Here is a 26533-nt window from a genome sequence, read left to right on the forward strand (position 1 = left end):
ATTCATCAGCAAGACGGGACCTGTATGATCAAGCGGTTTGTGACACAGAACCATCCCTGATTTTCTCCCAAGGCCAAAGGCTCTCTTGCCTCCCCCTAAACCTTATAATGCCCCCCAAAACTAAAAACACAAACAAGAGCTTGTGTCCGTGAAGTGAACAATGTGTACACGCAGTGTCTCTGGCACGTGCTCAAAGACACGTTGGCAGAAGACCGCAAGGAAAAGCCAGTGAGACCGACACAGAGACAAGCCTCCTCCCGGCAATCAGGAGGGTCTTCAGCTCCTCCCGTCTTTCCTGTAACTATGAGGATGGTGTGACGGTGCTGTGGGGTTGGACCAACAGAGCAGAAGAGCCAACGGGAAAACTCAGCAACAGAGCCTCAGTGAAGAAGGAATTAATTTAAGAATGATGGGTGAGAAGCCCAGCTCCCAACCGTATTTCCTGCACTGGGAAGGTTTGCTCAAAGCAGACATAAAGTAATTCAGTCCTGGAAAAACTTGCCTTTATCAAAACAGCATCACAAAGGGTCATTTCAAGCTACAGATGATAGGAAGACACCTCTCCTCCCACATCCATGGTTGCAAAGAGCCAGTAGCAGCGGTGGAAATGGGAGAGCTGCCAACTGGAGCTGGACAAGGCTATGTCGTCCACAGGGAAGAGTGGGATTCGAGGTCCACCTGCCAGCAGACCCAGGCCGTGTGCCCACCACGCTGGTGAGCGGCAATAAACACACTGCCTGCCTCACTCCAGGATTCATTTCTCACCACAAGCACTGAGTCTCAATCAGAGCAGGTGGGATGGAAGGGCCGTCACTTCCCCCCAGAGTCCAGTCCCAATGAAGGGAAGTTTGGATTTGACCCTGGAAGCCTCCGTGTAAATGTGACTTGATCACACTTCAGCTTCATGAAGTTCAGCCCTGCAGCCACAGGACAACAGGCAGGAGGAGACAAGGATGGCAGCACAGAAGGGGCTGGCCGGCACCTGTCCACAGCCCAGGACAGGGGATGGCGGAAAAGAAGGGGCTGGCCGGCACTTGTCCGCAGCCCAGGACAGGGGACGACCCAGGACAGGGGATGGCAGAAAAGAAGGGGCTGGCCGGCACTTGTCCGCAGCCCAGGACAGGGGGCGGCCCAGGACAGGGGATGGCAGAAAAGAAGAGGCTGGCTGGCTCCTGCCACAGCCCGGGGCAGGGGACAGCAGCAGGAAGGGGACAGCCGGCCAGCACCATCAGGGTCTACTCCTGTGTGGCATAGGGTGGTGGGGGACGCAGGAGCAGGAAGCAGGAGTAAGTCCTGCAATGAAAGGATCTGCAGAGTCTCAGAGAGAAGGGCCAGTTCCTACCAGCTCCTTGAGACCACATGCACACACACCAGACACACTAATACACCCTCACACACACACCATCATACACACACACACCCTCACACACACACCATCACACTACACACACCCTCACACACACACCCTCACACTACACACACCCTCACACACACACCCTCACACACACACCATCACACTACACACACCCTCATACACACACCCTCACACACACACCCTCACACACACACCCTCACACTACACACACCCTCACACACACACCCTCACACACACACCATCACACTACACACACCCTCATACACACACCCTCACACACACACCCTCACACACACACCCTCACACTACACACACCCTCATACACACACCCTCACACACACACCCTCACACACACACCCTCATACACACACACACCCTCACACACACACCATCACACTACACACACCCTCACACACACACCCTCATACACACACACACCCTCACACACACACCCTCATACACACACACACCCTCATACACACACACCCTCACACACACACCCTCATACACACACCCTCACACACACACCATCACACTACACACACCCTCACACACACACCCTCACACACACACCATCACACTACACACACCCTCATACACACACCCTCACACACACACCATCACACTACACACACCCTCACACACACACCATCACACTACACACACCCTCATACACACCCTCACACACACACCCTCACACACACACCCTCACACTACACACACCCTCATACACACACCCTCATACACACACACACCCTCATACACACACCCTCACACACACACCCTCACACACACACCATCACACTACACACACCCTCATACACACACCCTCACACACACACCCTCACACACACACCCTCACACTACACACACCCTCATACACACACCCTCATACTACACACACCCTCATACACACACCCTCACACACACACCATCACACTACACACACCCTCATACACACACCCTCACACACACACCCTCACACACACACCATCACACTACACACACCCTCATACACACACCCTCACACACACACCCTCACGCTACACACACCACCACACACTACATATGCCACACACACCGTCACATGACATACACCATATCATATACACATACCACACACACCAACTATATACACACACCAGACACATCAAACACACACCTCACGCTATATGCACTACCACACACACACTATATACACCATCATATACACGTATCACATACTACATACAGAACCATACACAAACTATACACACCATCACACAGCACTACACACATCATATACATGTATCACACATATCTTGTATGTATGCACATCATATGCACAACACAATCGTGTACCACTGCAGACAGGGACCCAAAGCTGGGGCTGGAGCAGGGAGCTAGGGCCCTGGGATCGGGCACCAGGCTCACACATCACGGCCCAGGCTATTCCGGAAGCAACTGGGTGACCTTCTGCCAGCTGGCTGGTGTGAAGAGCAAATGCTGGGACAGCTGCAAGGTGCAGGAAGGGGCTCACCTCCCTGCAGCACACAGAGGGGCGCTTGCTCTTCTTCCTCTCTCCTGCTGCTGTCCCTCCCCACCTCTTCTTCACACAGTCTCCACCCCTTGTCACATAGACCTCACTACGAGTGACAGGGCAGCGAGAATCCAAACAGCCTGGTGTTGGCGTAAAGGCAGGCAGGAAGATCAACACAGACGAGAAATGCCAGAAATGACCACAGGCATCCCAGACAAGCAAGTGAAATCCACCCCGGGAGGAGGCTTGTCACTCTCGGCTGTCACAGCCTGTGGCAGAGGAAGTCTGAGAGCGGATCGGAGCCATTCCTTTACAGGAATGAAAGGAATGGAGGAAAGAAGAGAAGGAGCCTTGGCTGGGACCCACAGGCAGGGCAGGTGGCTCCTGAGCCTGGTGCAAGGAGATCTGACCCCAGGACACAGGAGCAGGGGCAGAGAGAGGTCAGAGGAGATGCAGGGGGCAGTCAGAGCCACAGTCTACCGGACCAGCCTCCTCCTGCTGAGCACACTGCACATACAGGGATGGACAGCTCTGTTCCACAGTCCCTCGCATACCTAAGTGGGAGGCACAAGCCTGAGCTCGCCAGCCCCACCGAGACTGAAAGCACACAGTCATGCCTGAAGCTGGTCACCATCAACTGGATCCACAAGGCCACAAGGTGTGGCATAGTGCGTAAAGTTGCTGCCTGCAGTGCCGACATCTCATACAGGCACTAGTCCAAGTTCTGAAGTCCTGTCTGCTCCACTTCCAATCCAGCTCCTTGCTGATGTACCTCAGAAACAAAGCTAAGATGATGGCCCAGGTGCGTGGGCTCCTGCTACTCAAATGGGAGACCTGGGTGAAGCTCCCGGCTCGTGGCTTCAGCCCAGTTCATTCCCAGCTTTGCAGCCCTCCGGGGAGTAAACTAGCAGGTAGAAAAGCTCTCTCTCTCTCTTTCTTTGTGTATTCCACTTTCTCCAGAACTCTGGAATTCTGCCTTTAAAACACATAAATACATTTTGAAGAAAGACATTGCATCTGACTCAACACTTTGGCCTGGACAGTAACAGGACAGGATGAGAAGACTGAAATAAACAGAGCAGAGAAGCTCGTAGGAGCCGGCAGAGGGGCAGCTGATGAAGCCTGCAGGTGCGGCCCTGGCAGCTCCTCTAGCAGACTCCAGCATTAGGTCTCTGGTGCCTGTGCCGGTAGGCACAGGGGCTGCTGCGGAAGGCTGTCCCACTTCATCAGCCATAGACCTGGCTTCATGCATGCGCTTGGCAAATGGGCCCTGGCAGCTCCTCCACAGTTACTCCCACATCACTGTGTGCCACTTCAATGACCTAGGCCTCAGCCGGCCAGCCCCTCCACCTGCCACGGCTGTCCCCTGCCAGGCCTCCAGCCACCACTGTCGGCAGAACGCTCGCTCACCTCTGTTAGGATCTCAAGAGAGGAGAACCGCTGGGACCTCCTAGAGCCAGAGCCGCCCTCCGCTGCCACACGGGTGGTGGCTTAGGGGAGTGGCAAGGCTCTGCACAGGTGGGCATGCCGAGGCTGTTTCTGCTAAGACACGCGTACAGGAAGTCAGAGCGTGCCCTGTTGGCAGGATACACGGGAAGACTCAACCCATGTCAGGATGAGAATCCCTAACTTGGGATACACAGGGAGTTGGACTTTTTTTTTTTTTTGCTGGGCACCGTGATGTGGGAAGATGTCATGATGACCCATGACTAACTCTATCATTCTCATTAACTGGAGGAGGAAATTGCAAAAGGGACCCTCTGGACCAAAGCCACTGGCTCCGACCTGCTACGCTGAGATCGAGAGCTCCACTGAAACATCACAGAGGTGCCCGTCCCACAGCCCTGCCCATCCTGGCTAAACTGGGCTGGGCCACCTGTGCAAAGAGTGAGGCCACTTGATCTCTGCTCTGGAACCTCCTTCTATCCTTGCATCTCAGTCTCTCTGAAGGAGACAAGGAGGTGGGAGGAAGCAGAAAGAACCATGAATGGATTGCTCCCCAAAACCCACTGCAGAGGTGGTGGGCAATGACCTATCTCAGTCCCCCCAGGGCAAGCTAGTCCAAATTACATGAGCACCATACACCACCACCCTGCCAGCCTGCCACCGTGTCCTCGACCCCTCCACACCCACTCACCGCTGCCCAAAGCCCCTGAGTCTGGAGCGGCTCTCAGAGCTGGAACCCACAGCACCACCCAGCAACAACGTGTCCATGGCAACAGTCTTACTCCTAGGCATCGCCCTGCACCCCCTGCCTGACCTTGGGGAGATCAAGTGTATCAGACATGGTCCTCCTGGGAAGCAGAACCAACAGGAGACAGGCACACCCAGATCACAGGACGCCGAGAGGGCTGGGGGAGTGCAAGAAGCCCCACCAGGCAGGCCACAGCCTGGGGGTGAAGGTGAGCCAGCCTGGTCAGAGGCCTGAGGCTGCAGACCCAGCGGCGCCCCCTAGAGGACAGCAGGTAAAGTCTTTCTTTCTCCTAGGGAACTCCATGCAGATCCTCCAGGGACGGCTGGGAGTCTATCCCCTAGGCCACAATACACCTTCTTGGCCCAGTCCACGATGCAAACATTCACCCCTTCCGGAATCTCCCTCACAGGCATGCCCAGACACAATTCACTAGCCACCTGGGCATCCTTTGGTGCAACCAGGTCTACACATAAAGTACACCATCGTGCGGGGCATAGAAGAGCCCGAGAGGCCTTGACCTGCCCACCACAGCCCTCCGGGGTCCTCAGGAGAGGACGAAGAACCACAGCCCAGGACTGTGATGTGCTCAGAAGCTGGGAGACACAGACTCCTGTCCTGCAGCTCCCGCTGCTGTGTTCTGCGGCTTTGGACTCACCACTCCCCCCCACCTGCAGGCCTCCCCTCTGCACACCAACACGGATCACATGCTCAGCACACCGCCCCTCCAGGGGATGACGGGGAGTGGAGGGGTCGTGCCAGTGAACCTGTGGCACTTGTCCAGCCCAGACTGCACTCACTCTCCTTCCCCAGACTCTAAGAGTAGGGTACACCAACAGGGGTGGGGGAGAGGGGGCCAGGTGACAACCCCATCACTGCTACCAAAAGGAACATTTCCTAAAGCAAAAGATACTATGCCCACACAAAGGCAGAACGACCTGACCTGCTGTCCAGGCCCCCAGAAACCACAGGGCTGGGGTGTCCCAGGGTCAGGGGCTCATGCAGCCTGGCAAACAGGGGCAGGCGTGCAAGGACACAGGTGTCTCCTGCAAGCAACCAGACCTACATGGCCGGGAGGAAAGCCCTATGCTCCCCACTCAGGGTGCTGTGGGAGTGCTGTGGAGAACCCCTCCCCACGCACTCACAGCTCACTCTGATGGGAGGAGAGACCCACCCAGCCAGCTGACCAGGGCCTGACTCCAGGCTGGACTGGCTTCATGCTGCAAAGCACGGAGCATTTTCCTGCAGGTTCTTCCGTTACATATAGGGTCCCACAGGCAGAGAGCACCTCCACGTCCCTGGCCACGATGTGGCCGTGCAGCGGCTCAGCATCTCAGCAGGTTCCTTGGCTGCACTTGGGTTACCAGAACCTGTCTGGGCAGGGACACTCGGGTAAGCTACACCCCGACTGTACTGTGCCCAAAGCATGGGCCCTTGCCTCTCTTCTGAGCTTGCACAAGTTCCCATTCGGCATTGAGCCATTGCTTTTGGCAGAATCGTGTGAAGAGGCATGGGGGTTTGCCAGTACACCCCTAAAGCAGTGGCTCCCCACATGCCAGGGGATCCCTAGGGACCTGTCCCCCTGCCAAGCTAGCAGCAGGGCCAAGACCCCTTCTACTCCACAGTGGAGGCTGTAAGTCAGGCTTGCTTTTTCCTGTGTGTCACAACCAGCCCACAAATGGCTCCTGCTGGCTCAGAGTATCAACATGGAACACAGAATGATGGCAAAATAGAAACAGACGTTTCAGACCACAGAATTAGAAAGTCGAGGAGAAAGAGGAACAGAGATGCAGACCCACAGCAGAGCTGCCAGTGATCGTGGGTGAGATTCTGCATGGAGGCCACTGTCATTCCGTGACACACGTGGGAAATTGAGGATTCCCACTCTAGCTGACACAGTCCTGGAGATGCCACAGGACAGGGTATGGCAGCTGGGAAGCCGCCTGCCTGACCACCGGGTCTCTGCGCCAACAGCACCAGGTGGTGGGCTTTGAGCTTCCTTGCAGAGTGTACACAGCCAGATGCGCTCCTCATCAAAAAAAAAAAAAAAATAGACCTGGGGGCAGGGTGGGCTGGGAATTAACCAAACACTGATCAAAGAAAGGAGCACGTCTCGGGTGGAATCCTGGACATCTTCCTAGAGAAGCTGGGGAGGATTTGTGGGCTGACGAGGAGCTTGACACCTTGGCAGGGGTGGCAGGAGTCCAGGAGCCCGGCAACAGAAAATTCCAGACCTAGGCAAGTGCAAGCAACTCCCTGGCGCTGGGAGCTTCCAGGAGTCAGGGTGGTGGACCGCCACATGGGATGAGCTGATTTGATAAGCCTTTATGAGTAGGGAAAAAACCACAAACAAACAAAAAAACAAAGATGAGGGCAAAGGGAAGCTCAACTTGAAGAACACGATGAAACCCTACTGCAAGGCACTCCACTCAGTTTGGAAAACATGGTCACTTCAAGCGGAGGCAGCCAGGATGTGCCCAGGGCTGGTTTACAAGGGGAGGTAGACAGCAGACACCATGCTTAACCACACAAAACTCCAATAGGTTTACAAAAATCCAGGAGTAACCAAGATATGCTAATATGGTCACTGAAAGCAGGTCCCAAGGCACCTCTCCTGGCCACACCTTATTAGCCTGGTGTGTGTTCTGCACAATGCTGGAACACACAGTCACCCAGCCATGGTTACTTAGGCACAAACAACAGCCCGCTGCCTTCGGGAAGGCAATCCTCATTTCACCCGCCCACCGCCTGCAGCCGGTCCTCTGGGGGCTGAGGGCAGCCCACGCCCCCGATCTGCCTCCCAATATCCTGTAGCCGGGTCCTCCCCAAGCTCAGCATGCAGACAAGGAACCTGCACCCAGCTGCCACTGCCAACTCATCCGACACCCCATTACTCCCAGTATAGACCCCCAGGGTGTAGGCAAAGCAGAGACTGCTGAGCAGGCTAGGCTGATTTTCCCTGTCAGTGCACAGCATGTGAACGTGCATAACTAGGAGGAAAGACCAGTCTGTCACGTGCAAAATCAACCCCATGTGCAGCAGGCTTTGACGTCAGCCAGCCACCCCACGCACCTGCCGCTGTCTCCCAGTCTGGGTCCCCTGAATGTGCAGAGGCCAAGCTCCTCAGCCATGCCCCAACCCTAACCCTGCTGCCTCCCTCCTCTTCTAGGCTGTGTCTTGAGGACAGAGCGGGATGTCACGCCCCTGCAGGATCAGGATGAGGTCTGGACCATGTGCAAAAAAAGGGGCTGATGGTTTGCCTTCTCCTTGCCCTCCTGGATGTCAACCCAATGCTGGCTTAGAAGGTGTTTTCTGAACTAACTGCCACCAACTTCTGGAGAGACTTTCACAATTCCCTAAACCAAAGGTACTCAACCTTTACACACTGCCATCTTTCCCTGCCCCCACTGCTGAATTCACAGTCCACGGGGAGAAAGTGGCAAGAGAAGAGTTCTGTCCCGGGGGCTTGGTGCAGTGTCTCCGTGTTTCAATGCCAGAGCACTGTCTGGTGTTCAGCGATGGATCCTCTACGCAAATAAACCAGTTTGGCAATCTTCAGACTACAGCTGCACCTTCCACAGATCTGGGGCAGTTCCTCCCTCGCGGACACAGGAGGTGGTCAGTGGAGGGGGCAGCTTGGATGATGTGAGGCAGCATACGGCAAGGCAGGGGAGGAAACTGACACACAGAAAGCATCATCCATGCACACATCCGATGGAGATATATTCTGTTCAGGCCTTCATCTCTTCCACAGGGCAAGGAAACAGCTGCAGCTGCCTCTCCGAGAACACACTAGAAAATCAGAGGCACGTGCTCCGCCATTGAAGAACGTTCTCCCACTGTGGATCGTGGGCAGCATAACTAAGAGGGAAACGGAGAGGGATTTCCGAGCTCAAGAAGCACATGGCACACAGCTCACTTGCTCTGGCACTGGCATCTGTGGGTTCAACACGGCTCGTCATAGGCATCATGTGCCACTTGTATGAAGTGTGTGGGGATGGGTGGAGGGCAGGGCCCTGCCTGCAGGCACCTCATAACCCACAGCCAAGCAACACCACTTCCTCCTAAGCTCCTAAGCTCCTCCAACCAAGTGGGTCCCAACCCAGGACTCAACATGCAGTGGCCAGTTCGACGCCATAAGGCATGCTGCCAAGAGCCTAGAGGGGCCAGGGGCTTCAGGTCCTGCAGACACAGCCAAGCACGAGAGGAGCAGTCCCTGGAATCTCAGGGAGGGTTCACGTGCTGGGCAAACCAGCTATAGAGAAATAAGCAAGTGCGCTGATGTTGGAGACAGGAAGTACCAGGAAGGAATAAACGGGAGCCATGCAGCAGGGAATCCTGGGAGCCAAGGAAGGTGGCTGGCCTGGGATAGCTCCCTCACGTGCACAAGTGGGGACCCCTCTTTCACAGTGTTCAGCTGGGACACCTGTCACATAAAACCCCGAGGTAGGGGTGAGGATGTCGCAGGAGCAGTCAAGCACACTGTGCAATAGCTGACCACAGGCCAATGCCCCAGGCATGCCCAGCAGACGGGGTTCCTCAGGCAGCATGAGGATGGGACCTTGCAACTGGACCCTGCCATCCACTGCCCGCTTCTAAAACTGTCCTCACAGCAGAAGTTCAAAGGGCTAAACATGCTAACTCTGTAACTTGGCATGCTCCAGGGCAGATGTGCCTGCATGCTGGGTTCTACAGACTTCCCCTGCTGGTCTCGCCTGACAGTGTCCAGAGCACCACCAGGACCTCTGGAGTGTGGCAGTGTGCGGGCTTGGGGGAGCCTGGGATACACCCCTTTGTCAGTCCCTCCCATCTGACCCCAGTCTGGAGACAGTGGCAGCACAGAGGGAATCAGTTTAGTCTTTTTCCTGCTGTGGCTTCTCACTTGGCCTGTGGTTCTCACGACCCCATCCTACAACTTCAACTGCGTGACTCTGTTCACACAGCAGCCTGCAGGATGTCCAGCCTCAGCATCCCTGGAGCAGATGACACTGTCCTGCCCACTGACCATCAAGGCATCGGGCAGAAGACACCCTCCCCAAAGCAAAAACAAGGGGAGGATGCCTGAGCAGAGGGGCAGAGAGAAGCAGGGCAGAGGCCTGGCCCTGCACTCTCCACCACTGGGAGTTTCCTGCACCTCTGCGCTCTACAGCCAAGGGGCAGGCAAAGTCTAACGGTCCCATGTCCCAGCCAAGCACGCAGGTGCAGAGACGACAAGCAGGAAGGCCCAAGGCGGGGCTCCGACATTCTCTAGTAGTTTTCCACAACATTCACCTGTTAGGGAGAAAGGTGTGTTCTAGACATGATTTTGGGGGCCAGTCTGGCTGGAGGTAGATCCCAGCTCTGCCCCTATGAACATGAACCCCGTGCCTCAGTTTCCCCACCTGCCCTTAGAGTCCTGCCCTGAGCACCAGGTGTCCTGGATCCAGAAGATAAAGGGCAGTTCCTTGGGAGCCCGCTCACCTCTTCTACAGGGGACAGCACGATCCTCCTCGCCTCAGGCATTCAACATCTCCATGTACTCTCATGGGTGCACCTGCTGGAATTCATTCACAATAATTGGGTGTCTCTTTTTTTTCCCCAGACTGAAGAAGTGGACACTCCCCATAGAGAGGGCTAGGTCTCTGGCACTGCTTAAATCACCAGCTCTTAGGATATGCAGAATGAATGAACTCGTGGCCCCTGAGGCAGCATGGGTTCATGGTATGCAGCCCACAGGACAATGCCGGCCAAATGCAGGATCAGCCCAGTCACAGAACACAGGCCACCCTTCTGCCAGGTGTACCCTGCACAGAAACAAACACGCGGCACAGAACAAACCACAGAATGCCTGTGATGCCCCAGCACGGTGTCAGGTACACAGCAGGTGCTTAACAAGCGTCAGCTGTGAGATGAGCCACGCAAGTCACCCATCACCATATGGAGCATTGCTTCTCATCCCTCGCCCCACTCCCTGGCTGAGAAGCAAGAGGTCTGGTGGAATCATCATTGCTTTGGCAACACATGCACAGAAAGCAGTGTGTGTGCTGGTTCAGAGGAATACAGCGTCCGGTTACCAGCAATAGAACAAGGAAGTGGCCACCTCCTCCTTCAATTCACTCATTCAACACATGCTTCCTGAGCCTCTGAATAGCAGGCTGGGTTCAGAGAGCTGTGGAGAGTGGTGACAATGCAGCAAGCATGTGCCTGAAGTAGCGATGAGACACCACCACAAGCCTGCCAGCATGACCCAAGTCCGCGCCAACAGCAGCACACTGTGATGGAAACGGTGGTTCGGGCTGCAGGTGGCCATCCAGGGATGCAGCCACAGTGGAAACCAGCTCCTGCCAAAGCCCAACACACCTGCAAGGTGTGCCCCACACAACATTGGTGACCGAAACCTCAGAAAGCGAAACTACAGATCAGAGAGACACTACCTTAGATGACACTCTATAGTATACCAACTTTGTAAAAGGCAAAAGTACAGACATGGGGGCTGCTAATGGCTGCCAACAGAAAGCAGGCCTGTGAGCTGCCTGGGCTTTGAGCCTTCTCTGCTCTCACGAGCAAATCTGTGCAAGAAACCGCGCAGCAAACTCACCATGTGTGATTCACATCTCACAGCTTCTCGGAGGGCAGCACAATCCCGCACATCTCTCCCCAGACTACGGTTCCCTCAGGGCTTCCCTCTGGCGGGACACACTTGATTTGAACATCATAAATCAAGAGAAAGAGAGGAATCAGTGGAAACTGAGGCTCGCAGAGAAGGGCTCACCTGTCACATAAGCCAGGATACAATGTCCGTGCTTCCTTTGCATGGGAAAGCCCTGCTCACCTCCAGGCTGGCCCGCCCCTGACTCAAGCTCGGCTCTGGCCTCACTCAGAGAAGTTGGGTTGGGAAGCTGGTGGACTTGGGTCCAGCAGGGGAGTGCCAGGGCTGGCTCCCAGCAGCAGGGTAGTGCCCGGGCTGGCTCACAGCATTGATTAATAAAGCTTCCCAAATCACACAAGGCGGTGCAGACCCCGCTGTTGGTCTGATGCCAGCCCTGTGGGGAGTGGGGGCAGTCCACAAGTGCTACGTGCCAAGGCTGGGCCCCAGTCCCCACACCCAACAGGCTGCTGCTATGTGTTCTCCAGCCCTCGACACTGCCTCCCACGAGCTCTGTCATCTTGCATGAATACTTTAACGCCTGCTCCTCAGCCTCTCCACTGTGAACTGGGGACAAGAGCATCCACCTGGAAAGACACTGCTGACACCTGCTGAGATAAAATCAGACATGAGTGGTATGCGACAGGCGATCGGCAAGCAGGAGTGCTGTTGCTGCTGGTTTTCAACAAGCATGGGGTGCATGTAACAATCTCCTATGGAACAAGCAAGGTGCCAGCCATGGATTATCACCAGAGAAATGGGCACAAGAAGATCTTGTGCTTTTGGTAAAAAGGTGGAGGGAAGCAGAGCATTCCAACATGGGGATTCGTGTGGACACTCCCCAGTGCCTCCCCAACAGATTGCTGGCGTTCCCTGGCTGGTCCAGGAGCTGTCCAGCACCCCAGGATCAGGCACCACGTGCCCTCCTGAGCCCTGCTTTCATACAGTTGGCCTCTGCTACTCAGACAGCTCGTTCTGCAAAACAGTGCTGGCTCAGTGGTGGGTGCCACCGGGCACTTCTGGAGCCCACACTCCCTGCTCCCTTCTCAGTATCAAACTCTCTGGGGGCCGCTCTGGGCATCTCTTCAAACCACCAGATGAAGTCTTGCTAGTTAGTGGCTAACACTCAAAGAAACTTGTCCCCTCTTGTGCTTGTCCTGCCAACGATGTTCGCGCAGGTCAAGAGTGTCCCAGGAGGCAGTGGACACTGCAGATTTTGCTAATTGGAGCAGCTGCTGAGGCTCACGAGAGGAGGAAGACTCATGCCTGTAGCCCCGGACATGCAAGGCCATGGCCTGACCGTGGACATGTGTGGTGTTTGAGGCCTGTACTTCTCTGTGTTCTATCCCAGGATACCACAGGAGGAAGGAAGGGAAGAGAGCAGGAGAACACGCATGGCTGTCTGCATGGGGAACATCTCCCCCGGGAGGCTCTGCAAAGCCGAGAGCAACTGTCTTGCTTGTTGCTTTCTGGCCACCACCAAGCTCCAGCCCTGGCAGGTGGATCACAGGCCTCTCAACAACGTGGTATGAGTTCACTGATGGACCCCAAGATCCTTGCATGCATCTGGGGTTTCTTCCCATAGAGGAATGAGAAAGGCAAGCAGATGTGTGGACCCTAGCTGGGCTGTGCCGTCTTGACGCTCAGAGAAGAGCATCCCTGATTATGGGGCACCTGGAAGTCCTGAAGACTCGAGAGAGGAGAGAAGTCCCAGGCTGTGAGCTCCAAGGGGACGGAGCCAGGCCCACTCCTCATCCTAGCAGCCCTGGAATAGAGGACAGAGCCTGGCTCCCAGGAAGAGCCGATGAGTGTTTGCATAAGAAAGGGGTATTGGTGAGGAGGTGAACCTTAGTTCTCATGGAGAACAAATTGGTGATGTGACCAGGGCAAAAGCAACTGGTGCAGAGGCCTGGAGAGCTGCCAACAGCAAGATGCAGCACAGACACAACATCCCAAGCTGGTGGTCAAGACAGGGGTCAGGAGCCAAGGCTGGATGGAATGCCAGAGGCCGCGTAGGCTGAAGTGGGTTTTGAACACATGCTCTGAAACCATGCAGGAGCTACCTCCACTCATGCTTAACCAGAGGTGCAGCACGCCAAACTCAAGATCGCAACGGTCCCTACAGCCTCGCCCCTGACACTACAGGAGAAGACAGCTTGTCCACAGACAGACAGGAAGTGACTTGACTTCAACACATTCGACCAGCCAGGGGCCAACACTGCAGGACGGGGACTGGCCACACCACAGCAGTGGGAACCTCGCTCTGAGACTATGCGGGTGTGTTATGAACTACTCAGGACAGTAAAGGTGTGTTATATGTCACCCAAGACAGTGTAGATGTGTTTTACATGTCACCCAAGACTGAGTGGGGTGTGTCCTGTGTCACCATTGGTCCTTGGGGTAGTGCTATAAAGTCATTATCCTTGTATTTCAGAAGAAAGAGGACACACGGAGAGGCCCACCCACTCTCTCCCTTGGCTGAGGCTGCCCAGCGAGAACACACGGACTGTGCCATAAACCACACACGTGTTTCTTCTGGTCCTAAAAGCTGCACGTCCATGTCAGGGCACCAGCCCCACCAGGTTCTGCGGAGGGCGTTCCTCCTGACACCCTTCCTGCTTTGTCCTCAATGAGCTGTTTGCTCTGTCTCTCCCACTCCCCTTTTCACCTTTCTCTCTTCCTCTTCCTGTCTCCATCCCCTTCTCCCTCTGCCTATAAGGCCACAATCCTGCCCAATTAGCCCCATCATTTCATTTAGCCAGCACGTGTCCTAAAGGCTCTCTCCAGACACAGTCGCCCCGCAGGTTAGGGTTTCAACATCTGAACTTGGTCTATAGGAGCCGCTGGAAAGGCAGAGCCAGGGTGAGAACCCAGGAAAGCAGCTCTTGAGGCTGAACCCCCTGTCCAACCCTGCTTCCACCTCCCTTCCCTACTCTGGCCCTCCCTACCCCAGGCCTCCAAACACACTGCACCCTTTCTGTCTGGGTGGGATTTTTTGTCTTTCCCTTTCTCCTCAGCCTTGGGTTGTTTCCAGCCCAAGACAATAAACCAGCCTCATTTTAGAAGAGGTGAAAATACCCACACCTGACAAGTCAACCTGGGCTGCCAGCAGCTTGGGAACGGAAACCACTCATCACTGAGCAGCAAAAATCGCCATGAAACCCCTCCGTGCTGGGCTTTGGCCTGGGCTGCTCTACGGCCTGGCACGTTGGCAAGGCAGGATGAGACGGTGCCCAGTCAGGACTTCCCAGGGCAGCAGAGCCAACCTCCGTGTGATGAGATGAATAGCTGATGCGCAATTTGTACACAGCAGTTAGTGCTGCCCCAACAAGCAAGGCAGCAACACCCAGTGAGCCAGCCAACAGCGAGCCCAGCAAGGTCGGCCAGAGACAGGAGCCCACAGCAGCCAAGCAGCAAGGCTCAACGCCCTGTCACGGGCTGGGACCCCTTCCAGCAGCTGTGGCATGGGGCTTAGAAGTGTGGGCCACGAGGCTGGGACAGTTCAGGTTCAAGTCCTGCCTCTCCCACTTTCCAGCTATGTAATTCAGTTGTCCTGAGGGTAAAATGGGTCTAATGCTACGAGGAGAGTGCTGTACCACTAGCTACACAGGACGCATGTGAAGGGCCCGTTAAAGGTTGAGTCATTCCCCTTCAGAAGTGAAAACATTCAGTGCCAGCAGACAGGGCCTCAGGTGGAGCCACATTTTAGTCACAGCCAAGAGCCGTGCTGGTGGCTGGGAGATGAGTGCCGGGGGAGCCAGCCCCGGCTGCTCCCTCCTGTTCCATGTTTCCAGCTGCAGTTGCCCTTGCCTCATGTCTGCTCCTGAGCCCCAGGTGGGACCTCCTTCCTGCCCCTCCTCCACCCTGGCAGGAAGAGGCCTGATCCAGCTCGCAGCCCATGACCCTCAGCCTCTGCGGAAGCTGTCGTGCTGGCTGGAGTGGACCTACCCAGGGTCACCATGAGCCAGGGAGCCAAGTCGCTGCGATTCTCAACTTGGTAGAAAGGTCAAGAACTGCCCAGTCATGCTTCGGCCAACTCAGGTGGCTCTCCCTCTAGTAAGGTTAACCCTGACCCACACAGCAGCTATCCCACTCAGCACTGGCCCTTTAACCAACAGCACAAAGGGTACAATCCACCACCCACCCACGTATCATCTCCTTTTTTACCCATCACCATCATCCACCTGTCTTCCGCTTCCACCCTCACTTTACCATTCATCTATTGTACACTCACACACAATGACACTTCCCAAATGTCATGGAAAATGGAGTTAAGAGGCAAGCTTATTTGGATACACAGAAATGTGAACTCCTCAGTTCGACCTCTCAGTACATTAGGGTTACCAAGCGTATCTGTCACTCCTCTGTTGTGTCTCAAAGACCATGAGCAGAACATTAGAGAGCAGAGCCTAAGGGGGGCACCCTGAGGTGACTCCCCTCACACAGAACGCACACACACCACACACCATTAACACACGCCACATACCACAAGCACATGTCACACTGCATGCACACATCATACACCATGAATACAGCACGCAGAACTACCAGGCAGCAGAGCCATGAACACACCACGCACTGACCAGTGCTGGGGCAAGCCTCGGAGCCCCCAGGGCGCCACTCACCACAGGTTGACCAGGAAGGGGTGCTCCAGCCCCTGCATGATCTGCAGCTCCCGGAAGACATTGTGCACCTCTCCCCGCTCGATGCACTGCTGCTTGTTCATGTACTTCATGGCGTACATCTTCTTGGTGTCCCGCTTCTGCACGATGCACACCTGCCAGCAGTCACAGGGGACAGCCATCAGGCCAGGGAAGGAGAGGCGGGGCAAGGAGGGGCGAGCCGGCTCCCCTCGCACTTTCATTCCAAGCTCTGAAAACATGCCAACCCTGCTAAACCTTGAGATACGCCCCCCACCCCATGAATTCACAAAGGGAGGAGCTAGACGAGTGTCTCATGTCTCCACCAAGCTCATGTGCCAAGTGCTGGAGAGGGGAGCTGCAGATGTGGGAGATGCAACAGGCAGGCTTGCCCTCAGGGGTCTCACTGCATGCATGCACACAGCTGGTCAGTTCTCAGGGACCCTGGTCAGTACATGGGACCCTGATCAGTTCTCAGGGGGCCTGGTCAGCACATGGGAATCTGGTCAGTTCTCAGGGGGCCTGGTAAGTTCTCAGGGGCCCTAGTCGGTTCTCGGGGGGCTCTGGTCAGTTCTCAGGGGACCCTGGTCATTTCTCAGAGGACCCTGATCAGTTCTTGGGGACCCTGGTCAGTTCTCAGGGACCCTGGTCAGTTCTCGGGGGCCCTGGTCAGTTCTTGGGGGCCCTGGTTGGTTCTCAGGGGCCCTGGTCAGTTCTCAGGGGACCCTGGTTAGTTCTCAGGGGGCCTGGTCAGTACATGGGACCCTGATCAGTTCTCAGGGGACCTGGTCAGTACATGGGACCCTGATCAGTTCTCAGGGGACCTGGTCAGTACATGGGACCCTGATCAGTTCTCAGGGGGCCTGGTCAGCACATGGGAATCTGGTCAGTTCTCAGGGGGCCTGGTAAGTTCTCAGGGGCCCTAGTCGGTTCTCAGGGGGGCTCTGGTCAGTTCTCAGGGGACCCTGGCCATTTCTCAGAGGACCCTGATCAGTTCTTGGGGACCCTGGTCAGTTCTCAGGGACCCTGGTCAGTTCTTGGGGGCCCTGGTCAGTTCTTGGGGGCCCTGGTTGGTTCTCAGGGGCCCTGGTCAGTTATCAGGGGACCCTGGTCAGTTCTCAGGGGGCCTGGTCAGTACATGGGACCCTGATCAGTTCTCAGGGGACCTGGTCAGTACATGGGACCCTGATCAGTTCTCAGGGGGCCTGGTAAGTTCTCAGGGGCCCTAGTCGGTTCTCAGGGGGGCTCTGGTCAGTTCTCAGGGGACCCTGGCCATTTCTCAGAGGACCCTGATCAGTTCTTGGGGACCCTGGTCAGTTCTCAGGGACCCTGGTCAGTTCTTGGGGGCCCTGGTCAGTTCTTGGGGGCCCTGGTTGGTTCTCAGGGACCCTGGTTGGTTTTCAGAGGCCCTGGTTGGTTCTCAGGCACCCTGGTCGGTTCTCAGGGGACCCTGGTCAGTTCTTGGGGGTCCTGGTCGGTTCTCAGGCACCCTGGTCGGTTCTCAGGGGACCCTGGTCAGTTCTCAGGGACCCTGGTCGGTTCTCAGTGGACCCTGGCCGTTTCTCAGAGGACCCTGATCAGTTCTCGGGGACCCTGGTCAGTTCCATCAAGGTCATTATCAGACAGTGAGTCCAGGCTCCATCTTTTGGGCCAGCCAGCTCTGGTGTGCCAATGCACAGGCATTGCAGGCTGCCTGTTGCTACCTGCCACTGAGTCCTCTGGAGTCAACAAGGCACCCGATGTGCATGTTCTGCACAGAATCGTGAGCCAAACACAACTGCTTCCCTCATCTAGTGCCCCAGCTCCAGCCTCGTGTTACAATAAGGAGACAGCTCGCACATCCCTTGGCACCGCTGGGAGCTGCATCCAGTGTCTCCGAGGCTGGGCTGTTATGGTTCCCATCCCCACAGGTGGTGGCACACCCTGAGTTAGGAAATCCTGCCCCTGCCGCCAGCAGGGGCCCCACCTGTCCTGTGTGGGGTGTCCAGCTCACACAGTGGAACCTGCTGCCTTCATTCTTGGCCCCATGACCTCCTGGCCCTGAGCCCCAAGGTTGAGTCCATCCAGAGCTAGATCCCACCCTTAGCAGGGCCTGCCACATGCCACCAGCCAGGTGCCAGGAACAGCCCCAGGCACCTCCATGTTTATCACGCAGCGGGGGAAGCTATGCTCCAAGTCCCGTGACAACCTCGTGCCTGAGGAACCTGCTGCCGTCACAGGTGCCCTCTGGCCCTGGCGCCCTTGCACAGGACTTCCGGTCACCTGAGTCCGCCAGCCCATGCTCCCAGGCCAGGGAACATTCAGGGACAAATTAGGAGAAGGCATCTAGGATGCTCCAGTGCCCTGTGCCCTTGCCTCTGGGGAAATCAGAGTTAATGAGGTGAGCAGGAGCAATTGGCCAAGGCCAGCAAGGGGCTGAAAGGCGGCCCCTACCAAGCACCACTCCTCTTAGCCTCACTCAATTAGGACGAATGCAACCCAGTCATTACAAGGCCCGGAGACCTAGCAATCAGTGCCAGGCAGCATGCAGCTCTGCTTGCTCAGCACAGAGTGGGCACAGACCTTTGAGAATGGGTCCTGGCTGCACAGAAGGCCCTTGGACTCAGGCTGGACACGGGCCTGACTGTACTGTGACTGAGAACTCCACAGCATGCCCAGAGGTCCAGGGGAGCCCCAGACATTTGATTTCCTAAGCACTCTCCAGGGAAGGGTCCTGTGCAGTCCCAGCTGAGCACTCCTTGATTGGAATTTTCCAGAAAGCCTGCCTGCTTCTTCCATGGTGACCACCATTGTCAGGGCTGTACTCCTTGCAGGTGGCCCAGGCATCCCTGGCTCCCGGAGGGTGGAAGGTCACAGCCAGGGAAGCCAGCCCTGGGCTGAGGACCACAAGGGTGAGAAGGAGCCAGCAGCCCTCTGGAGCCAGCCTCACTGACTCTGCCTCCCCCAGCATCAGGGTGGGGCTGGCTGCCCTGGCCTCCCATCCCTGTGTCTCACAGGGGAGGGGCAGGTTCAGCAAGTGAATTGTCAGCTGTCACATGACATTAAAAAGCAGGATATGAGAAGTGACCAACTGGAGAATGAGCAGAAGATAAATCAGGGTGAGCCATGGTTGGTTACTCAAGTGAGTGATGGTACTAGCTGCCACTGCTCAGATCATTAGGAAAATATAAAGCTCTGAGCTACCTCCCACACTTCCTCCTACTCTCCAAGAAGGCCTCGGGGGGTCCATGGAGATGGGCACTTGCAGCCAAGGTGTGTGTTAGCTGGAGCTTTCCAGGGAGAGCCTAAAACACAATGCCAGGAGCTACAGCAGCCCCCTACAACCATGAGGCCAAGAGGATCTTGAAGATGCTGAACCTGCTATCATGGGGACTTCTACTTGGAGATTTCTTACCATACAAGGAAAGTAAACCCTGCTTTGGTTAAGCCCCCTTAAGGGAGATTTTCTGTTCTCTGCCACTGAACTCATCCCAACTAATGAATAAACCATGACATGATTTCCCAGCACAACAATCCCATGGACCCTCTGACAGATGGTGGAGGGATCAAAGTTGACTTGGGAATGGGCATGGGCCTAACAGTTAAGACACCAGCGGTGGCGCCCATTTCCCATGGAGGCTTGGCTTTATGTCCCAGCTCGGGCCCCAACTCCAGCTTCCCCTGGCATGCGCCTCCCACTAACCTCCCAGAAGGCAGTTATGGTTGAGTTCTCGCCATGCACATGGGGCATCTGGGCTAGGCTCCTGGCTTCCAGCTTGGGCCTGGTCTAGCCCCAGCCCTTGAGGGTCCTTGTTCGTCCTGTCTCTAGTTCCTTCCCTCCCTGTCTCCCTCTCCTTGTAGAGACTTGAAAAACAGCAGGCTCCTGATGCATATTGTCGCTGAATGAGTGAGTGAATGGGTCAGTGTTACTACTTAGGAGGGCAGTGCTATGGAACAGGTGAGTGCATGCGACCAAGGACCCCAGGAGAGAGATCTGAGTCCCACACATGGGTGCAGGGACCCAAGGATTTGCGCCATCTTCCACTGCTTTCCCAGTGCAGGAGCAGGGAGCTGTACTGGAAGTGGAGCAGCCCATTAGCACTCAGGGGCAGCTTAACCTGCTGTCCATAGAGCTGGCCTCGTCCCATGGGCCCCAGCTCTCAATATAACCATCCCCAGGAGCCCGTCAATTCCTCCCAAGGGTGCCACAAACCAACACGACCTAATTACCAGGAAATTAATAAATAGTTCATTAAAGAGAAACAGAATCCATCTTTCCTGAGCCAGAGGCTCCTGGTGAAAGGATCATCTTGGAGAATTTGAGAAATAAGGAAGAAGAGTGAGCGCGAGGCTCCAGGAAGTCAGGGTCACGTGCATGGCAGGGCCAGAGCCGGAGCTGGCCGGCAGGGTCACGTGCATGGCAGGGCCAGAGCCAAAGCTGGCCGGCTGGCAGCGGACACGCAGGCATTAGAGCTGCTCCCTCCAAGGAGCCACCTGCACTCCAGGTCCTGCTCACAGCAGAGTGCATCAGTCGCCACGGGCCCTGCTGCTCATGTGGCTGCCGACTCAGCACCCAGCACCTGCTGCTGCCTTTCTCTATGTGGTTCTAACCCACATCTTCACACGACTTGCTTCCCTCTTGGCTATGTCAGCCTCAGCTCCAACAAGGAGACCCCTCTGAGCTTCCGCAGAGTCCTGGAGAGCTCCTGCTTACATCTGTCTCCTTGTCTCTCCCTACCCCCTGTCCAGCCCCCTCCCCATCCCACCCTACCACCAGCTCTGTGGTATGCAGCACTTGGTGCAGCCAGCTGGTCCAGGGACCTGATGACCTGATGCCAGGACAGGACAGCTGACCACAGCACTGACCACCTGGTCCAAGCTCCTGCTGGACATCCCGCCATCCCGCAGCAACTTCCAGCATCCCTGCTGCTCGGAAATGCCTCCAAACATGCGGGCGGATCTGTCAGACTGAATCCTTGTTTAATTCCTGAACGTATCTGTGGCAGTCTGGGAACTAAATGAGTTAGTGTGCCATTAACCAAATATTGTGTTTTCCACCTGGTGAGTTTGCAAGCAGCTATAAAGACCTGCAAATGCGGAAAGAGACGGCAAACACTCCGGCTGGCTAACAGATGACATCGTCGCATAATAAGGCACTGTGTGCAGCCATCAGTGAACAGCCTTTCATCAATTTTATCCAGAATCTTCCTCTGAGAGACCTAAAGAGCTCTTATCCTCCAGCTCCGGGCCACTGGCTGCAGTTGCATGTGCAGACTGCCTCCAGCTATTCCATGAATTTTAATTAACTCCATGTTTATTTCGTCCTAACCCTGCAGCTCCTGATGCCCGCCCGGGGCCCACCTGCCAAACCGCATCAGGCACTTGAAAAGCCAGCCCCTCCGGGAGTGCTCCCCAAGGACTCCTCCTTCCCAGGAAGGTAATTAAGCCCTGTGGGTTTCTGGGTTAGATGGTGTGGAGCATCTCGCCTGGTCACCAAGAGGAGGCTCGCCACTAAGCCTGGCTCGCTGCTGGTTAACGGTCAGGTTCTGCACCTCCTCATTACTGCCAGTCACTCGTGTGTGTACGTGATGGACAAGCATGGGTTACAGGCATCCCAGAAATGTCTGTGGATCTCCCTATATGTGTATGTGTGCATATACAGCTACAGATGACACGGGATATGTGTGTGTGCAAATGCTATGCAGGGGCCTATGTGACATGCTTGTACACATGCACATTTGTGTCTGTTGCTTGTAGAAACGTATCATTTTTGGATATATGCATATGGGGGCATACAAAGAAACTTCAAAAGTGAATGAAATAATTAGAAGATGCTAGTTTTTGTCAAAAAAAAATTGACATCCATGCATGGTGTTTTCATAATGGATATTTTCCATTCAATGAAAGGCAGATTCTTACAAAGAGAGGAGACAGAGAGTTCTTCCATCTGTTGGTTCACTCCCTAGATAGCCACAATGGCCAGAACTATGCTAATACTTAGCCAGAAGCCAGGAGCCTCTTCCAGGTCGCCCAAGTGGGTACAGGGTCCCAAGGCCTTGGGATGGCCGCTACTGTTTTCCTAGACCACAGCAGGGCCATGGATCGGAAGTGGGGCAGGTGGGACATGTATGGGCACCCATAAGCGATGCTGCAACTTACAGGTGGAAGATTAATGTGCTACATCACTACAGTAGCACAGCAGTAACTTTTTGAAAATTTTTGCTAAAAGAAAAATGCATTATTACTTCTGCTTTCCTTGAGATTTTGAAGCGTGTTCATACATGTATAACTGTATCTATGTCTATACTGCCTGTAGCTGCCAGGTATGAACACTGCTGTACAGGTGTCTGTCTACATCGCCTGGTGAACCTGCAAATACAGATTGCACGCAGAGAGCAATGCAGGAGTTTCAGCTTCTGCATGCCTACACTGGCTTGTGAGGATACAAGCCCATTGCTACAGTGCAGACAACAGTGTGCTGTCCCCCAAAGCCCCAGTGCTGGCCACTGGATCCCAGAGCCTGAGGCTAATGGATTTAGGATGGTACTTAAACTTGGTGTCTGCAGGTGGAGCCTTGGAAAATGCAGAGGTTAAATTTGCTGGGGTCCAACCCTGATGATGGGACCTCCGTGGGAAGAGGAGGCCACCCAGGTGAGTGTGCTTGCTGTCTGCTCCCCGCCTTGTACTCTCTGCTCCCCGTCATCCAGGGGGCTCCCCATGCTGCACTCTCTGCACCCTGTCCTCCTCCACTCTCTGCTCTCCGTCCTCCTGCACTCTCTGCTCCCCCTCCTCCTCCACTCTCTGCTCCCCGTCCTCCTGCACTCTCTGCTCCCCCTCCTCCTCCACTCTCTGCTCCCCGTCCTCCTCCACTCTCTGCTCTCCGTCCTCCTCCACTCTCTGCTCTCCGTCCTCCTCCACTCTCTGCTCTCCGTCCTCCTCCACTCTCTGCTCTCCGTCCTCCTCCACTCTCTGCTCTCCGTCCTCCTCCACTCTCTGCTCTCTGTCCTCCTTCACTCCTTGCTCCTCGTCCTCCCCCTATCCTGCACTCTCTGTTCTTTCCTCCCTGTCCGGCACTCTCTTTGCACTCCTTGGATGTGAATCCAAGGGATCACATCTGGGACTGGGATCCTCCAGCCCCAGGAACTGAATAAATCTTCGTTTCTTCGGTTTGGCAAGGAAAAACTGGTGGGGATACACAGAGACTTCCTGATTGGTGGGCATGGAGGACACAGAGCTTGTCTTGGAAGATCCACAACCAAGAGGACAAATGAATGAGCTCATCAGCATCCCAGGTGGTGTTGGGGACAAAAGGGGAGGCATGTGGACGTTCCAGGTTGGCCCGGTGAGGGGCATCTAACCGAAGCCCCCTAGGGAATGAGCAAGCCTTGCAGAGACCAGGGAAGAGAAAGCAGAAAGTGCCAGGTCTGTGAGTTGGAGATTAGCTTCAGCACTGCCGGGAAATTAGTAGGAATGGAGTTTGACCAGCAGAAAGATACGGGCACAGAAATTGGAAAAACAGGCATAAGCAAGATGGCACCACCTTGCAAACTGGCATGGAGACATGGCACCCACAGACCATGAAGGAAGTCACTGGACACCAGAATGGCCGTGTGGTCCACCTGATGCACCTCCCTGCCTGGCATCAGACAGAAGCCTCTTCCTCCCCTCCCACAGTCTGTCTTCCCTCTCCTACCCACCCAATCACCAAGCCAGCACCTGCTAAGCCTTTACCGCACACCCAGCACTCCCAAGCTGATGACACTAAGCAAAGACTGAGACCCAGACCAACCTCTCCATCTGAAGGCGGAGGCAAGGCAAGCCAGCAACCTGAGAACGGTGGCTGGCCCAGCTGTGTGGGAGACAGGCGGAGGCAACGCTAAGAGAACCAGAGGCAAGAAGGGCCTGGGGGTCAGGCCGGCAGGTCTTCACCCAACTCGGCACCATGGGCACAGGCTCCTCTCTTTCTACACTCCATCAGGTTGCCAAGGGAAATATTAGCAAGGCTGGCCTCAAATGAAAGACACTGCAAAGATTCCAATTGGGGGCCATCCTGTGGCAGAGCAGATTAAACCACTCCCCCATAGGGCATCCTATGGGCAGTTCAAATCCCAGCTACTCTGTTTCTGATCCAGCTTCCTGCTAAGCACCCGTGAAAGCAGCAGAGGATGGCCCCATTGCTGGAGCCCCTGCACCCACATGGGAGACCTGGATGGAGTTCGATCTCTCTCAACCTCCTCTCTCTATCACTCTGCCTTTCAAATAAACAAGTGTTTTTCTTAAAAATGCCACCACAATCCAGGTGTAATGCTGGGAGCTACATATTCATAGCCACTTGGTTTTTGTTTTTTGTTTTTTTTTTTTTTCATGAAAACTTGAAGTCCGTGGGAGTTCAAGTTCATTCTTATTTTGCAGATAAGGGAAACAAGAAGAACTGCAGAAGCTTCTCGGCCAGGTTCAAGTTCTCAGGGCAGAAGCTGCAAGGTTAGACCTCAGCCCCACCTACCCTTTTAGGAGCTCAAGCTCCCCTCTCCATGCTCTATCAGTTCCAAAACCCACACTCAGCACAGCTGGCTGCTGCCACTCGTGTGCTGGAAGTGTCGAGGTAAGACAGCCAGTACACCCCAGGCTGCAGCAGGGGCCTTCCCTAGGCCTTGGTGTCTCCCCTGTGAAGTGGGGAAAACAACACCTGGCACTCTGGGCTCCTGGCATGGTCACTTCCAGCTTCTGAGGAGTCAGAACCCTGTGCTGCCAACGTGGAAGCCCAAGAAGAACTCACACAGGCAGGAGAGGCCAGCGAGGACAGTGGCCAGCTCAGGGAACTGGAAGCAGCAGAAGGCGGAGATGCTGCTATGCTCCCAAGCCCCATCCCAGTCACTTCCCTATGCCACTGCTCATCGTGAAGGCCCAGAGGCTCTGCTGCTGTGCACTGAACAAGCCAGGAGGGCAAGAGGGGTCCTGCTGCACACAGTGGGGTGGGGGTCCTGTGCACACTGTAGCTGACCACTTAGTGCTGCCTCCTGGCCATTCCCAGGCAAGTGGCTCTGGTGGTAAGCAGCTGCACACACATGCTACTGGCCACCTTCCTTTGTCTGTCTGCTTCTTACAGGCATTTCCTGGGCGTATCTCCCAACAAGTGGTTTGAACTCAACTCTGGGCTCAAAACCAACTTCTGGGAGAACCTGAGGCAAGAACTGACACCAGGGTGAGTCCAGCAAAACGTGCTGCAGGTGCAAAGCTGAAGGCAGCAAGTCCAAGTCTGTATGTGTGTGCTACAGGGAACAGCATGCCACCCTGGCCCAGTGTTAAGCCAGGGCTGGGACACATCCAGCCTGCAGGGGCCCCATGAGGCCAGAAAAGTCATCTGTTCTGGCCCTGCCAGAGCAGCTGAAGGTGGGACTCAACGCATCTACCGCAGGCCAAGGTTTAAGGTGATCATTTTGCCCACAAATGGTGTTATAAATACCCAGTGCACCCACCTCCTGTCAATGGGGCTCTGTGTCTCTGTCTCCCTCTTACACCCCCTTCTCGTTCTTGGCTGTGAGCCTCATCCTTGCCTCCACAGACACACTTCCCCTCCAGCAAGCATGGAGGGAACTGGCTCTCGGGAAATGCGGATTTGTCTTTTCACAGGAAATGATGCAAAGACAAGAACTCTCACACCTCCACTTCCACGGAAAGCGTCCAAGAGCAGCTGGCTGGGCGCAGATCTCAGTGCCACTCCTTGGACCACACACTCCATCCAAGCGAGTGCGGTCCACGCCCGGCCCATCCATGTGACATGCCCATCTCAGCAGAGGAGTGGGGACAGATGGTGACCTTGGGAACACAAGGATTGGGAAGAAGTGTGTCCTGGTGAGGGGAGAGACACAAGTGCATGTGGTGCTTCCAGAAGTGGAGCCACTGTCACCTGTTGGCCATGGCAGCACACTCTCGCAGATGCCCCCTACTGGCTGTGCATCGAGGCAGTCTGACTGCCAAGTCTAACCTGCTTCAACTGTACCCCAGGGAGTTAACCTGCTGTGCCCCAGCTAACCCACAGCTCAGCCAGGAAAGTCAACAGACACCGGGAAGCTCATGCCATCCTCCGTGGTGCTCCCATCCGTGGGTCTCCACAGCTGTTTACTTTCTATTCTGTACTTGGGGCACATGACTTCTCTACAAAACAAGGTCTCCACAAACTCACACGTGCTCCCTAAAAACTGTG

The 26533-nt window shown here is 55.3% G+C and overlaps 1 protein-coding gene across 2 annotated transcripts in view; it reads right to left on the reverse strand.

Annotated features, from left to right (window-relative positions):
• Positions 1-26533, reverse strand: part of STK32B (serine/threonine kinase 32B) — a 206013-nt gene that overhangs the window by 119823 nt on the left and 59657 nt on the right. For both annotated transcript variants that reach the window (XM_040966057.1, XM_040966058.1), the window contains exon 3: positions 16336-16487. In XM_040966057.1, coding sequence (XP_040821991.1) covers positions 16336-16487 — 152 coding nt within the window. The remainder of the gene's footprint in view (positions 1-16335; positions 16488-26533) is intronic.

This window comes from Ochotona curzoniae, unplaced genomic scaffold (genome assembly GCF_017591425.1).
Source record: "Ochotona curzoniae isolate NIBS_2020 unplaced genomic scaffold, NIBS_Ocur_1.0 scaffold_4505, whole genome shotgun sequence".
In the NCBI taxonomy this organism is placed as follows: Eukaryota; Metazoa; Chordata; class Mammalia; order Lagomorpha; family Ochotonidae; genus Ochotona; species Ochotona curzoniae.